Below are 15,077 nucleotides of genomic sequence, written 5' to 3' on the forward strand. Positions count from 1 at the left end.
TGTATCGGTAAAATGTATAATACAAGATACAATTTTTTTAAATATTGGTCCATCACGACTCTCATACGGGGTGATTTACGTAGCCTCTTCGTTGAGAAACTTCACTTATGAAAATACGAGAAGTCAACGTGATCTTTCTTTTTTTTTATCTATTAAGTTATCAATCCAGGATGTCCAATGATCAGTAAATATTCATTATGGTTCCTGACATACAGAGCATGTGTTTTTAATGAGTAGTATAGGACTCTCATGTGGTAATGCTTGAATAATTTCCTACTTAATTGACAAATTATACTGCGTAACAGAGAAAAGATAACACCCCGTAAAATGGTTTTATTTAAATAAGTTTTGGTATGTATGTTTCTTACTCTAACACAAATACTTCACAAATGTCATGTCTCTGTTAGCGGTATTTGATTCCACCCTTATGCAATATCCATTTTAATTGATCTCTGTTATTTATGTCGTGTGATCTTATTCTACGCTCCGATTCCTGCCGTAGACGCTCTGTGGGGTTTAAATCCGGTGATTGGGACGGGTGCGGTAATGTACTTTTAATATTATTGAACAGTCACAGCCTTGTCAAAAGACCAGTGTGTTTTGGATCGCTGTCGTGCATTGAAGTAAACGATCTGTTGGGGTCGATTTTTCGGAAATGTTCAGGAGATTGGACTTTAAAATCTTCAAATATACCTTATTGTCCATTATTCTATCGACAAATGCCAAATTTATAAATCCCGAGGCCGACATACATCGCCACACCGTAACGCTTTCGCCTTCGTGTTTAACAGTTGCAGATAAATTTTCAGTTTTCAGCTCTGAATTTGGTTTTCTGTCTGTCATCTGACCCATGTAGATTGAACTTACTTACGTCACTAAATATGATGTGATCCCAAAAATTCTGATCTTTGATTTAATATTCCTGAGCATACTTCAACCTCTTGGCTTTATTAACTTTTGATGTAAACGGCTTTTTGTGGATAATTCGAGCATTATAATTGTGTTTTTTTGTTGAAACAGTTCGAATGCATTCAACGCTGCATTTCAGATGCAAATATTTGTCTAGATCTTTAGCGATTTGCTTTGCAGTAATTTTTGAATTTTTTCTTATTTTTTGGGAGTGAAAACCGTTCAAGATGCTTTTTGATAATCTTTGGACGACCAGTTCGTGCTGTTGCATGAATGCTGCCACATTTTTCGTAATGTTCATGGTATATTGCACCGTTGTCTTCGATCTTGTAAAATTATGCCAACTTTATTCATTGAGCGACCTTCCTAAAAACAATTTAATTATTAATTATCGAAGATCACTTGACGATCGATCATTCACAATTCCTTGTAAACATATCAAATTATTTTACTAGTAACACGCCAAAACTAAACTAAAATCGACGAATTTCGCCATGAATTTTGTAAATAATCTTTACCGCACGAAAAACAAAATTAAAACAGTTTTTGCTAGCATTTTCAAAATTATACGAGGGCTTTTTTACGATAAAATTCCTCGTGATTTGATATATTTTGATACCTGCAAATAAACTAAATTTGGTGTGTAGTATTTAGAACAATGCTGATTTACCTATGCTGTAAAAAATAACTAAAAACACTCGTCGTTATTTGCAATTTCAAATGTAACGTTTTGATTTTATACCGTTGCACGGACACTTTTTTCTACCACTGTATATCAGAAAAAAAAAGAACACTCATAACAATATGTTGCGTTAAAAATTTCAAAACGTGCAATTTGTAAGATGGCAACTGCCCGCATGTTCGATGCCAGGAATGAATGTAAAATCGAATTCCAGGTTCACCTTTGGGCTTTGTCAGATTTACACTGTGATCCCTGTGTCGTACCGAGGGTGTTGGGCGCCCATTCCGAACACGCCCTGTATCATATGCTAATTGGGGTGAGTTAGGCTTCGATCGAAATTGTATTGAAAATTGAGTTCCAGTGCATTGTCGATAATACCGTTCGATGCAATAATGCATGTCGACATGTCGTTAGAGCGAATACTCCCACAACGTAATGTTACCGGTAATAGGTGTGTGAATATCTGCAAGACAAACTTCTCAGTGACGGAATCCTAGTTTTAGGTCGTTAGATTGTAGCAATTAAAATTAAAGCGGGGTCAGGAACTTTATGGTCAGTAAGGCCGAGGTTCTAGAGTCAATCCTAACCGTGGGCTAGCTTAGTTTCCTTTTAATGTAATAATCTTACAGTTTTTTACCTTACTAAGGAGAGGAAAAATTACTTTCCTCCACGTATCTGTTTATTTTCTACGACTTTAAAAAATAGAATTTTCGAATTGGCTTTCAATAATATACAGCTGTCACTCAGGGTTCATTCATGTCAAAGTTGTTAGCGGGAATGTTTTGTTCTTTCCATTTCTCGACGTGTTGGTAAATGCGGTGAAAAACGATTAAATTTCCTTTAAGGCAGTGCATCATCTGTCCATACCTAAATTGTCATATTTCGCAAGTAAACGCAATTCCATTTATCGATTTGACACATTGGATCATTTTGACATGTTTGACGAAGATGGGTCTGGACCGCCGGCATGGTTGTAAACAATTCGATCGTTCCAGCAATAGTTAATGTTCGTTTTTCGTCGTTATGAAGGTCCTGCGCTATACTGAAAATGATCGAGACGAGATTTCCAAATTGAGGTTGAACTTACTTATTTCGAAGTTAACATAAAGCTTGCTCACAAAATTGAAGAGCTGATTTTTTTCGATATGATTTTATTCTTAACTGCTCTTTTTCTAAAATTATAAATAAACTGTTGCTCTCAGGCTACGATTTAGAACTATAGTGACCCCTGGACAAAAAATTATGGCGGCCTCTGTACCCTACGCTAACATTTGTTACGTATCATGATGTAAGATTTTTTTTGCCTTTATGATAAGTGTTCTTTTAGAACATTAGAAATTTTCATTCGGGCATATTTGGATAATTTGACAAATTTGTAACACTTCTTAACGCTTAAAGGCGTCAATTAGTTGTAATGTTCGTGTATAAAACACTTCGTTACCAGTCGTATTCTGTAATATACAGGGTGTTATTCAAGTACGTGACCAAGTTTCAACGGTAGATTTTTATGGATTCGGCTCAACATTAAATCTTTCATTTCTTACAAGTAGAAATTTATGAGCCTTCTTAGAACACCGGTGTCAAAACCGCCAATAATCGATTTAGGTTTCTTTCATTCTCGCTTTTTGGGACTCAAAAATATGGAAGATTTTTCATTTTCCATGCATCGCATTTCTCGGGAAATCATCTGAACTGTTCTAACACTCGCACCGGTGGCTATAGCACCTCGTTGTCGAACTTTATGAAATGATTTCAGTGGTCTATTCTGCTCAGCTTCGCGTCTCATAAAATGCTACAAATTTGCAAGAATATTGCGAACTTGTCCATGCAATAATTTATATTGAACTTTGGATTTAAAAATCTCAATATTACTCATTTTTCTGCTAGTTGAGAGCTCTATAAATCGTCACACACACACGCACTAAATTAAGGAAAAATGTGTTAAAACAATTTCGGAATGCACCTCACCCTTTGAGCCGCCCCTACCTAGTTACTGAACATCCAATGTTTTATTGCTTCCACCGCAAAGCTAACTTGGGCGAATTGTACGCCAATCTGTTCCTAGAGCCAAATAAGTCATTGAACATCTACTATTGTAAACTACAGAGCTACTGCTAACTGACACCATCTGGAAATTATGAGTCGCAAATCAAACTTATCAAGAAAGGCGAAAGGAGAAATGCAGTCAAATGATATAGTGTAGATAGAGTCGTTCTTCTCTTCACTCTTTAATAGGGAAAGAACTAGTTCTTTCTGCCGTAGGGACTAATATATGGTATTATTTGGGTATGTGACGAAACTTCAAATGGTGATTCTCTGAGTGATTCTAAGACGAAAAAATTGATATAAACGTAGGTTCAGTAATGCTTCATTTTCAAGATACAGGGTGTTAAATATTTTTTTAATCGTTACCTATTTTAAAATCCTAAATAATATGAAGACGCAAACTAATGTGATGTTGACCTTTGGCAACAATTTTTAATGTAATACAAAGGAATATTTTAAGCTGGAAATTGTCCCCTTTTGCTAGTGGCAACGCACAGGGGGAACGCCGGAAATTGAAAAAAAGCCAACAAGAAAAACGTTTTATTAAAACTGCATTTAAACAAATGGTACGCATTTTTTTAATAAAAAAAACATTTAACAATATGTAACATGAAACTTGCAATAGTGGCTGAAAATTACCTCTTTCAACTTGCAAGCATTAGCTCATCTTAATATTGGTTGTCGGACGCGTTGAAATATTGCCGGTGTATGTCTTATCTGATTCCATGAATCCCGGATCCGTTGGACTAGTTCTTCAGAGTTGACCGGGGTTCTATAACCGAAAGGACTCCACATGTCCCCTAAAAAAAAATCTAACGGATTTAATTCCGGTGATCTGGGTGGTCATGCTGTGCTTAATACGCGTAATTAACAATAATAACCATACATAACTGCTAAGTTTAAATAATATCAGCTAAAGGACTAATAAGGTTTTTACGAAAAGACTATAAAAAAAAAGTTTAACACTCTGTATCGGGAAAACGAAGCATTACCGGATCTACGTTTATATAAACTTTTCGTCTTAGAGTCACCCAAAGAGTCCACCCTTGAAGTTGGGCCGCGTACTTACAGTGTTGGACAAAAGTATGAAATATTTTAAATCCATCGTGGTTTTATATCAAAATAGTTGATTATCAAAAAATAAAAATATTATACAAAAAGCCAAGTATATATTTAACAATATTATAAACAAAAATAAATAAGTTTATTTATACAAATATAAAAAAAAATAAAAACAATAAATCATGCTTAACAAAAAAAATGGAATACTTCGTGAAAGCCATTTTTATCAATACAAAACTTTAAATAAACTATTACTTTGTTGCACATCCTTTCGAGTCGACAACAGTCTTACATCAACGTGCACAGAATCGATTAAATATTCACAAATGGAAATAGGAATCTTCACTCATTCTTCCTGCAGGACTTTCCACAACTCATCCCGATTGGACACGTTCCTGTGTCGAATTTTTCGTTTTAAGTGCTCCCAGAGATGCTCAATCGGATAGAGATTCGGCGATCGAGATGGCCTCTCTAACAGGGGGATGTTATTATCATTCAGCCGATTTTTTACTAATCCGGATGAACGTTTAGGGCCGTTGTCCTTCCTGCTGGAAACGCCAAAGTAAAGGCTTATCTTCATAAGCATATGGCGGCATACGGATCTCAAGGATGGCTTTATTTTTTGAAACCGATCCATAATTTCCTCAATTTTGATCAATGGTCAAACGCCGGATCGAGAAAAACATCCCCATACCGTTATGCTGCCATCCCCAATATTTCACTGTTGATTTTTGATAGTCGGAATCAAACCTGGTCCCCACAGGTTGATGAACATAACTATGTTCGTCAGAATTAAAAATATTAACTTTAGTTTCATCACGGAAAAGAACACTACTTCACTTTGAAGATGGCCAAATCAAATGTTCCTGAATAAATCTAGTTCTGACTCTTCCATTCTTAGAAATTAAGGACTTCTTCTCTGCAATCCCTCTTACTAATTCCATTTCGCACAACCGACGACGTACAGGATGATCGCTTATATTGATGTCACTATTGTATGTAATTTCTTACTTTACAATGCTGAAAGACTTGCGAGGATCTGCAGATGATATTTTCTTAATCCATCGTTCGTTAGTGGCATTCGCCTTTCTTCCACGTCCAGGTTTTACAGCATCTTTTACATCCCCATAAGTGCCAAATTTTCTTAAAATTTTGGAGACGGCTCCTTGGCTGATTCATAACGTCTTTGCAGGTCTTTTTGGTTGCAGCTATTACGTGACATTTGAATTCTTGATTTTCGAAATTCTTCCGCAAAATGCCTTTTCTTTGGCATATTTAGGATAAAATGCACCATGCAATCGGACTGAATAACCGATAATGCCCCCATAAACAACAACTTATTTTAAAACAACATTCCTAAGTCAAATATTGTACGGTGAATTTAGGAACATACAATCAGTGAAAGTGAAACTCGTATACATGAATTAGTTTCATTCGTTTTCTTTTATGTTAAAGAAATAAAACAAAATAATTGGCTATTTAATCTTCATATTGAATGGACCTGGTAGATAAACAAGAATTAAAAAATGGTACATTTTTAAAAATATTTTGAAAAAATCAATTCTTGATACCAACATTAAACTCGTACACCCAAGATATTTAGTAGTAAATTCATATTAAAAACAGTTTAGAGTTAAATTTTTGCATTTTTTATATACTATTGTCGTCGTTTATTTATATTTATATTTCAATTTAATTGTTGTTTGCAATGAGCCGGTAAAGGGGCCAAACCATCGTCACTGAAAGAAACCTAATCATCCACCATTATGAAAACTTAAAAATTTACCGTCAAATAGATAAAAAGATCAATAGGAGTCGTACAACCGTACAGAATATTATAAATCGTTATATTAACAAAAAAAGGATCAAAAACAACGTGCGAATTGGCGCTAGAAAAATTCTTATCAAATATGATGAAAAATGGATTTTAAGAAAGGTTGCAGAATATCAAAAAATGTCTGCTCCTAAATTGGCAAACATTCTAGAAACATTTCTAATTAAGGTCGTTAATCCGCAAACCATTCCAAACTTATTACGTAAGCATAATCTAAATGATATAGTAGCCTTAATGCAACCATAAATCAGTAAGACTAATAAAGTCAAATGCTGCTTAAGATTTGCGAAAGAATGTCAAGAAAGGATTTTAACTTCTGGAAAGATGTAATTTTTGCAGATGGGAGCAAATGCCACATTTTCGACTCGGATGGATAACTAGTTTGGAGAAAATCCAATGAGTCATTAAAAGAAAAAAAAATTACGGCTGCAATGAAGGACGGTGGAGGTTCCGCCGCGATTTGGGGTGCATGTCGGCAAAAGGTTCTGGGAATCTTCATTTCGTTGAAAGTACCATGGACGAAAATATGTATTCGGATACTTTAAAGCTAAATTTAAAGCAGAGAGCGCAGAAATTGGAAATTGAACGATCATTTAAATATTACCAGGAGAATGACTCAAACCACAAGGCATTAAAAGTTAGACAATGGCTACTTTATAATTATTGTAAAGTAATAGAAACATCTACTCGGGGTCTAGACCTAAACGTAATTGAAAATTTATGTGAGCAGTTAAAAATTGCAACACGAAAACATGAAATTTCTAATAGAGGACAAGTAAAAACTGTTTTAAGGAAAGAATGGACAAAGATACCAATAGAATATAGTGAGAAATTGGTCAAATTTATACGCGACCGTCCAAAAGACGGAATTAGCAATAAAGGACCTTCAACTAAGTATTAAATTAAAATTGATTATGGTTTAGAGCTGAAATTTGAATTGTGTACCAGTTCCATTTTGAGATGGAAAATTGATTTTCATTTTGTGTTAGGCGCGTGCGCGGAACTTTTATTTTTTATTTTATTCAATATACAATTTCATTTTGACCATATGTTCGTTGTCAGTTTCTGGCTACTTTGTTACTTACACCAAACAAACTTACTGTACGAGTTTCACTTCGACTGACTGTATCTTCACCTTATCAAAAAACTTTGAAGATGAAAACGACAATAATATCACCAAGAAAAAGTTGTTTCAAAAAACATTCCCTGCTTTTGTCCACAACTGTAAATGATACGCCGTATTACGCATGCGTCGAACGTGTTCTTACTTAGTTATGTTATAAAACACTATTATAATTTGATACAATGTATTCATGGCAGGTCAAGTTAGTGCCATCAGTTCTGTCTCACTCGACTCGAGCCCAGTTAAGGCAGTCCAGCACTCGCGAGCTTGCAAGAGTTTCCCCTTAAACGCTGAACCCTGCAATTAATTATTAATTTTAGAAGGGGAATCCAACCCTGTGGTCAATGAGGGGTGTTAGAATTATATGTGTGAGGCGAATATCCGATTTGCGATGAGATGCGGGGGTCGGTCGACGACCGTGGCGCGAATGTCATTCTATTATAACTGTCCGCGATCTGGCTGCTTCTGGGAAGCCGCGACCGCATTCTTAGCATACCGAAGCGATGGAGTCGCTGGCTTAGTTGCCTACCGACTTAGGGATGGGCTATCGGACTAATCGTCGCAACACATTTTACGACCCATCAACGACCACCATCGATTAGATCCCCCTTGAGTCGGCGATGCGCAGAACTTCCCGCGCACCATCGACTCGGCCCTTGGTGGTGGTGGTTTTTATTGTCGAAAAATAAATGCCCGAAAAGAGTGAAGGCTTTCTTCGGTTTTTTGGGACCACCAAACACGGCCAGGCAGCATCAGACAAGAAAGAACGCGAGAAAAACGCGCCTCGAGCCCAAAGAAAACCGACATCCAATTACAATTCAAAAATTATAACGGAAGTGATCGTCTTTAAGCTGAAACGTGCAAGAATGCTGCGAGCAAACACTGAGAACGACGTGGAGGTTTACGGGTGCCAGTGGCGGTACCTGATCTCGAAGGAACGCTGGGTTTGCTGGATTGCGACGGTGCAGACCAGTTGTTATCAAAATTGGGCCTTCTGTTGTGGTATGCGAGGGAAACCCTCATTGCCTGAATGGGTTTTGCCTCAGAGCCTGAATGGGTTTTGCCTTAACGGCGAGTCTTAAGACGATACTCACGAGTTTAAACCGAGAAAAAATCTTAAAAGTGCTCTTAGGGTTGTGTTGTGGTCTACATTTGCACTTCTCGTATTATAGAGGATATATACATATTTTCCAACACGACTGAAAGATTTTTCCCGGGATTTCTATCCATTTGCGACACGACATTTTCCATTTCCAAACCTCTACCTATGTCAGGTATTCTGGTTTTGTATATTCAAAACATTTCCACTGACTATTTATTATTACATTGAAAATGCAATAAATCTGGTATAGAGTAAAGGTTAATTTATGCTTCCCACTAAGTTAATCATTGAATTGCCATCAAGACAAGAGTTATTTACGTAATTAAGTACGTAATGTAAGGCTTTATGAGACGAATCAGTTTATGGCCGAGCAAACTTGCAAGTAACTCCATAAATGGATGAGTTGAATGAAATCTTACTTGTAGGTAATGCATATAACGTTTTATATTCGATTTCCTATTAATTTTCAGATAATTTAAGTTTTAAGTGAAAATACCTCCGAAATTCCTTGATTATCTGATAAGAGAAATTTATTGACTGATCATTGTCAGTTCCAAAGTACGCATATTTATTGCCTGCTTTATTCTACTAAAACATAGCTTTATTGCACCAGAACCATAATGAATCGCTTTATAGTCGCAAAGCGGTACCATAAAGAGGCCATTATAATCAAATCAGACATTAATGAAATTAAAGGACTAACTTTCATACGTATTCTTCTAGGGCTTCTTTAGTTTTATTGATGGCAGATTTCAATTTATGCCGTGAGGTAATGCATGTGTTTACTAGGTCAACTTACCCGAAGGATCAGTATTTTAATACAATTGGGGAAATACATTGAGATAAGCGTGGTTTATTTAATATTATCAGTAAAACCTCTAAATACCTAAACAACCTTAGAACTATTAACGATCATAATAGCTGTAAGAAGGTTTTTCGAGTTTTATTTTAAAAAATAGTTAAAACAATTATCAGTTGCCGACGAAGATTGATTGGAGGAACTTGAGTTAAATTAAAATTAATTTTTAAGTGTTCAGGATGTGATCGACAACATATAAAATGCAATTAAAATTGCGTAAATAAGTGTTTTTCACCCTTTTTGTCTTTCCTAAAAATGTAAATATTACTCTGAATAAAATAAATAAGTTTCTGATAAAAACTTAAACCATAGAACCTTTATTGCTATAAATATTTCGAAAAGTACTCCATCTCTATCCATAACCAAATCGTTATCTATCGATTAATATTTGGTTTTCAACACTGAAGATTTCTGGAAATTCCTGGGAACTTAAGGAACCATGGAGTCTAGCGAATCTTTTTCGCAATTAACAATAAAATGCACTTGAAGCGACATTTTTATTTGAAAAACAAATCTTGCGACACTAAGTGCAAAAGTGATTTCCTGATAATACCCAGCCCTCCGAACACCACAGGAAACTGCAAACCCTCACTTCTGCCCTTAAGGAGGAAGGAGTCACGTGGCCGTTCGCGTTATCTTGTGGTCATCTGCATTTCATCCCATTTTTCTCTTATCCCAGATATTTTTTTATACAGGGTGTTTCCTAACTACGTGTAAAAAATTTAAAGGCGTAATCCTCGACTGATTTGGAGTCAAAAATGTCTAGTAAACATATGTCCGCAAATGCCTTGTTTCCAAGATACAGGGTGTTGACTGAAAGACGTTGAAAAAGGTTTTAAAGGTTTCTAAAGGTTTGGTGGTATTATTATAATTAATAAAAAGCAATTCTTATAATTAATCATTAAAGTATTCCCCCAAAAAATTGTCTTTTCTAAAATTCAAACACCCAAATTGAGTCATTTTGGAAATAAAATCTCTTTTTCTTGTCACATTTCAACACCCTGTATCTTGGAAACAAGGCATTTGCGGACATATGTTTATTAGACATTTTTGACTCAAAATCAGTCAAGGATTACGCGTTTAAATTTTTTACACGTAGTTAGGAAACGCTCTGTATATGAACACCTGACGTCATGGACAAGTGGAGATGATATAAGTTTGTTATGTCCCAGTGAGAAGGGACGACATAAAACCTTCCTTGACCAGTTAAAACGCATAATTTTTCTCCATAATTTTCTACGTGCCCGTGTTCAAGTTTGACCGTTGCATATTAACTCTTTAGTGCAATAAATTATTTTCTTTAAGCAAATACAAAAACCTAATTCGTGTTGTGAAACTGGCAACTTTAAATTTACGTTTCAGTGTAAAATTAAGTTAGTTTTTCGATGGAAGGAGGAAAGAGTGATGGTGAAAAAACTCAATATCATAGACATGTCTTGACTGAGTTTATTTGTTGTCGATTAGATGTTTAATTATGAATAGTAAATGACTTAGTCAACGCGCTACGTTCACGATTTACCGATTATTGCGATATATTTTTTAAGATCGATTTAATAATACAATGTGAATAACTTGCTTCATTTCAGTATATTTGTTTTACTAATTTTAAATCACGTAATGGTTTTATGTGTGTATTAAAAATTAAACACTGTCTTTATGTTAACTCGTAATTGAAGTATTAGCCGTAGTGAAAGTTTTACTTTTGGCTGTATGCCATAATTCCTCGGTGTACTCAAACGAAAGAAAAAAGTGTACCCACGGGCTTTTCAATATGGTGTTTAGATTGACGAACTGTTTTGACTTTAAAAAATTATATATTTAAAGTTTAAAAGTCAATCAACTACGTTTTTTTATCATTTTTAACGAGTTTGTCAATGTTTACTTAAACCCTCAAAACCTAGGTCAAATGCACGCAAGACATTAATTGGATATTTTTTCAATTTTTAACGTAAACGTATTCGAACTCTTCGAATAAAAACACCCCAATAATTAATAGTGTTTCGACTTCGTGGTTCGAATGATTCCAGCATACTAGCTTCCAACGTAAACACTATTTATTAATCCAACAAATAAACACAACTAACTACTATTCGCCAACTAATAGATCATTAATAAATCACTATTTCATGACAAAACACACAACTGCTTCGTTCCTTATTCTGTATCAGTCTTGGACTCACTCTTTCTTAGTAAAGGCCTCCACATGTAGCTAAACATTCTATAGTTAGAATATACCACAATTTTCTTATAAGTCTGTAAATATTCACATAAATGAACATATCAGGACATGCGACTTACCTAAAAAGATACAATAAATTACTGGATCGAGCGCGCCACCACAACAAATCCTTTTTTGCCCCTGTCTCTTACCTGCGGGGATTCCCACGCCAGTCGTAACACTGCGCTCCTCTCAGGGCTGTTCGCTCCAAACTGATAGATCTCCGTGATATCTCGTTGACCGATCCAGATGAACGACTTTCAAGTTTGCTCTGCGAGTTAGCTGGATCCTGTAGACTATGTCATATATGTATTTTTGAACGATTTTGAAATGTACACTTATGTTACGCCCATGTATGTACGTACATCATCATTTTTTGCCAACATACTCGACAAGACTAAATTTTTGGAACTATTATTCTCAACCACGTGTTGCCCTGTATAATAAATCTCTTTTACTCCGTTCTTCACAGGAACTAGAGATCAAGAACAGGATGCGGCATGGGAATCGAGTGTTTCTGAAACAATCATCGAATCGTTAGTTTTCGCTATATGATTTTTTATTCATTACAACAGCATGGTTGAAAGCATAGCAATTTATAATCGTGAAGAGAAAATTACATTTGGCAAGTGTCCGAAGTTGATGCAATGCTGAAGACGTTCGAAAAAATTGGCTTCCACCCCTTCGGGCAGGTCTCCATCGATTTCGGTGATTTGATGTGGCATTGCTTCTTTCTGTTCCTCTAACGTACGAGGTTTAGCCTCATGGACACGTGCTTTCATATAACCCCATAAAAAGAAATCACGTGAGTAGAGGTCTGGCACCGAGGAGGCCATAAAATGACACTAAATCTGAACTGCATTCGCAGACTTACCACTCCTAACAAAACAATCATCAAGGAATATTCGATATTCTAACGTCCAGGACGACTCCATGGTGGCAACTGAAAGATAATAATTAAATGTTATGAGCCAAAGAATGAAATGCCTGTTGAAGCACAACCCTCCCATTGTAAACGGTCGAGTACTACTCGTTCTAAAAACGCTTGGTACCCGCGCCGCACCCCAAAACCACGTTTCGTTAACTCGGTATAAATGCAACACCCCAATGAAAGATCAATCTCGCTATTCAGCTAAGTGTCACGCCTTAAACAGATAAATAATAAATTAGCCGACAACTGCCTCTTAGCGGTAGTGCGCCCATGTGTTTTAGCCGTCAGTTTTAGTACCTAAAAACTTTGTAAAACTTGCAAACTTCTCTTTGTGACACATGATAATATGAATCATGATAACTCTGCGGCGTCGCTTGTTTTACGCAGGCTTGCGGAAACTCCAAAGTTCGAACTGTAATAATAACCGAGATATCCTGCAAAAGTGTCGAAAACTGGACACCCTGTACATATTCTGCAACCATCGAACCATTTGAGGAACACACCAAAACCCAAATCCAAAATCCAATATCTGAGGAAATCGATTTTTAAATAATCACATTCATTCGGGTCTAAAGTTCCTAAACGAGAGGAAGTCTCGTTAAAGTCGACATACGAAAAATGTAGTAAAAACTCTTGTCATTATACCACACTAGTGACATTAGAACTTCTTCAGTAGCAAGTAATTTGCCTTTAATGTTCTATGCTTTCTAGTTATAATCATATACGTGCGATAACATGCCATTAGGTACCTACATTAAAAATGTATTTCAATTCCCATGAACCCCTTACAGTGTCAGCGGTGCAAATATCTCTTAAACTATTGTTCTTAATAAAAAACCTGAAGAGGCAAAAAAGTTAATAAAAGACATAGGGGATTAAACAAAAGTAATTAATAAAATCTAAAAAGTGTTTTAGGGGGAAAAAATATTTAAAACTTTGAAAGCGACCACGAAAAAAGTAACCCCCTGTACAGTATTTTAAGTAGTTGTTATTCCAGTTTGCTCGTAATGCTAAAATGATTGTTACTACCGATTTTAAGTTCATTATCTTTACAAATAACAGAGAAATTAATGAAAAATAAAAAAAAAGAAACTTTCACGATCTGTATATCAAAATGCAAGCAATTTGGGCCATGACTCAATATGAAGTTTTTATCTTAAAATAAGCTCGTGATTCGCTCATTTCATTCTTTACCATCCATTAAGAGACACCCTGCATGCGAGGCTAATGAAGATGTTTTAAAATTAGTGACGACCCTACAAGGTGTCCTAAAAGGCTCAAACGTTCTAAAGTGTAATTTTTTTTTAATGGTACCAACCGCTTTTTGTCACGTGATGGAATCCTCTCTTGGGTCTGTGTTAGTTCTTGGATTTTTTAAAATCCGGGATGTAGTGTTCCGGAGCTACGACGTTTTAAAAGGAACTCAACACACTTGCAGCGCCTCACAAATAAATTTACATTGCGGTTAGCTTAAGTTCGATTTTGATGATTTTAGGATGGATCATCATGTAAGATCACCTAAGCAGGTACGAATGCTAATTTAACCAAAAATACATACAAGATGTTCACAATGACAACTTTAATTTTCACCGTTTCAATGTAAATTTTCTTCATTTTTCCAAATAGGACGGTGCGTTTTTCATGACGCAGAACGAGAGAAAATTCGTTTATCTTCATTTTGGTATAAAATAATGTCACATTAACCTAAAATGTTAATGGAATTATTAATTATTTAAGGAAAGCCTGCACTCATGGTTAAGTGCCTGAGAGTTTAGCGTGCATTGCTATGGATTCTATGTTGTTTGTTTTAAATTTTGAGACCTCATTGACCTCCTGACTGAATTCTCTTAGGCTGACGCTGGGTTTTCCCATTACCTGAGTGTTGTCCACTTTATTTTCTTCTCCTTCCGTGCCGATAATATTGCAAAAAAAACATCTTCAGAGTTCCCCCTTTAAGGGGTGCTAGAACCCCCCCCCCCTAACCCGAACCCTTTAAGAATGAATTTTCGGCGGCCTTTTTATAAGAACTTCTTTTACTATTTTAATCTCTAAAATGACCTACCAACACATTTCCACGTTATTTTCGGACGTCCCTGCTCGTTTTCTTGAAGTCGAACTATGTATTTTCAGGTATGACCCGTCCATAGCTGTACTCGTATCGGACACAACTCCACATTTTTTTTTAAATGTTTTTTTAATCAAACCTATAATTTATACGACCATCCTTTGAGAATTCTAATGTTCCCAAACTCAATAGAGATCCGGAATAGAAAAGAGTACATTGGTCGAGATGGGAATGTAGTTTCAGCAG

The 15,077-nt window shown here is 35.8% G+C and overlaps 2 protein-coding genes across 13 annotated transcripts in view; one reads left to right on the plus strand and one right to left on the minus strand.

The window, feature by feature from the left end:
• Positions 1-15,077, plus strand: part of Zip48C (Zinc/iron regulated transporter-related protein 48C) — an 89,830-nt gene that overhangs the window by 35,968 nt on the left and 38,785 nt on the right. The gene's annotated exons all lie outside the window — the stretch shown is intronic.
• LOC136341242 (uncharacterized) overlaps positions 11,654-15,077 on the minus strand; it is a 78,335-nt gene continuing 74,911 nt past the window's right edge. For 5 of the 11 annotated variants that reach the window (XM_066286013.1, XM_066286011.1, XM_066286009.1 and 2 more), the window contains 4 exons: positions 12,710-12,778; positions 12,456-12,610; positions 11,988-12,124; positions 11,654-11,835 (listed from right to left, as the gene is read on the minus strand). In XM_066286013.1, the coding sequence (XP_066142110.1) occupies positions 11,772-11,835; positions 11,988-12,124; positions 12,456-12,610; positions 12,710-12,770 (417 nt within the window). In that variant the 5' untranslated portion in view covers positions 12,771-12,778 and the 3' untranslated portion in view covers positions 11,654-11,771. Of the gene's footprint in view, positions 12,353-12,455; positions 12,779-15,077 lie in introns of all 11 variants that reach the window. The other 6 variants (XR_010732467.1, XR_010732466.1, XR_010732465.1 and 3 more) reach the window with 5 other exon arrangements.

This window comes from Euwallacea fornicatus, chromosome 9 (genome assembly GCF_040115645.1).
Source record: "Euwallacea fornicatus isolate EFF26 chromosome 9, ASM4011564v1, whole genome shotgun sequence".
NCBI classification, from domain to species: Eukaryota; Metazoa; Arthropoda; class Insecta; order Coleoptera; family Curculionidae; genus Euwallacea; species Euwallacea fornicatus.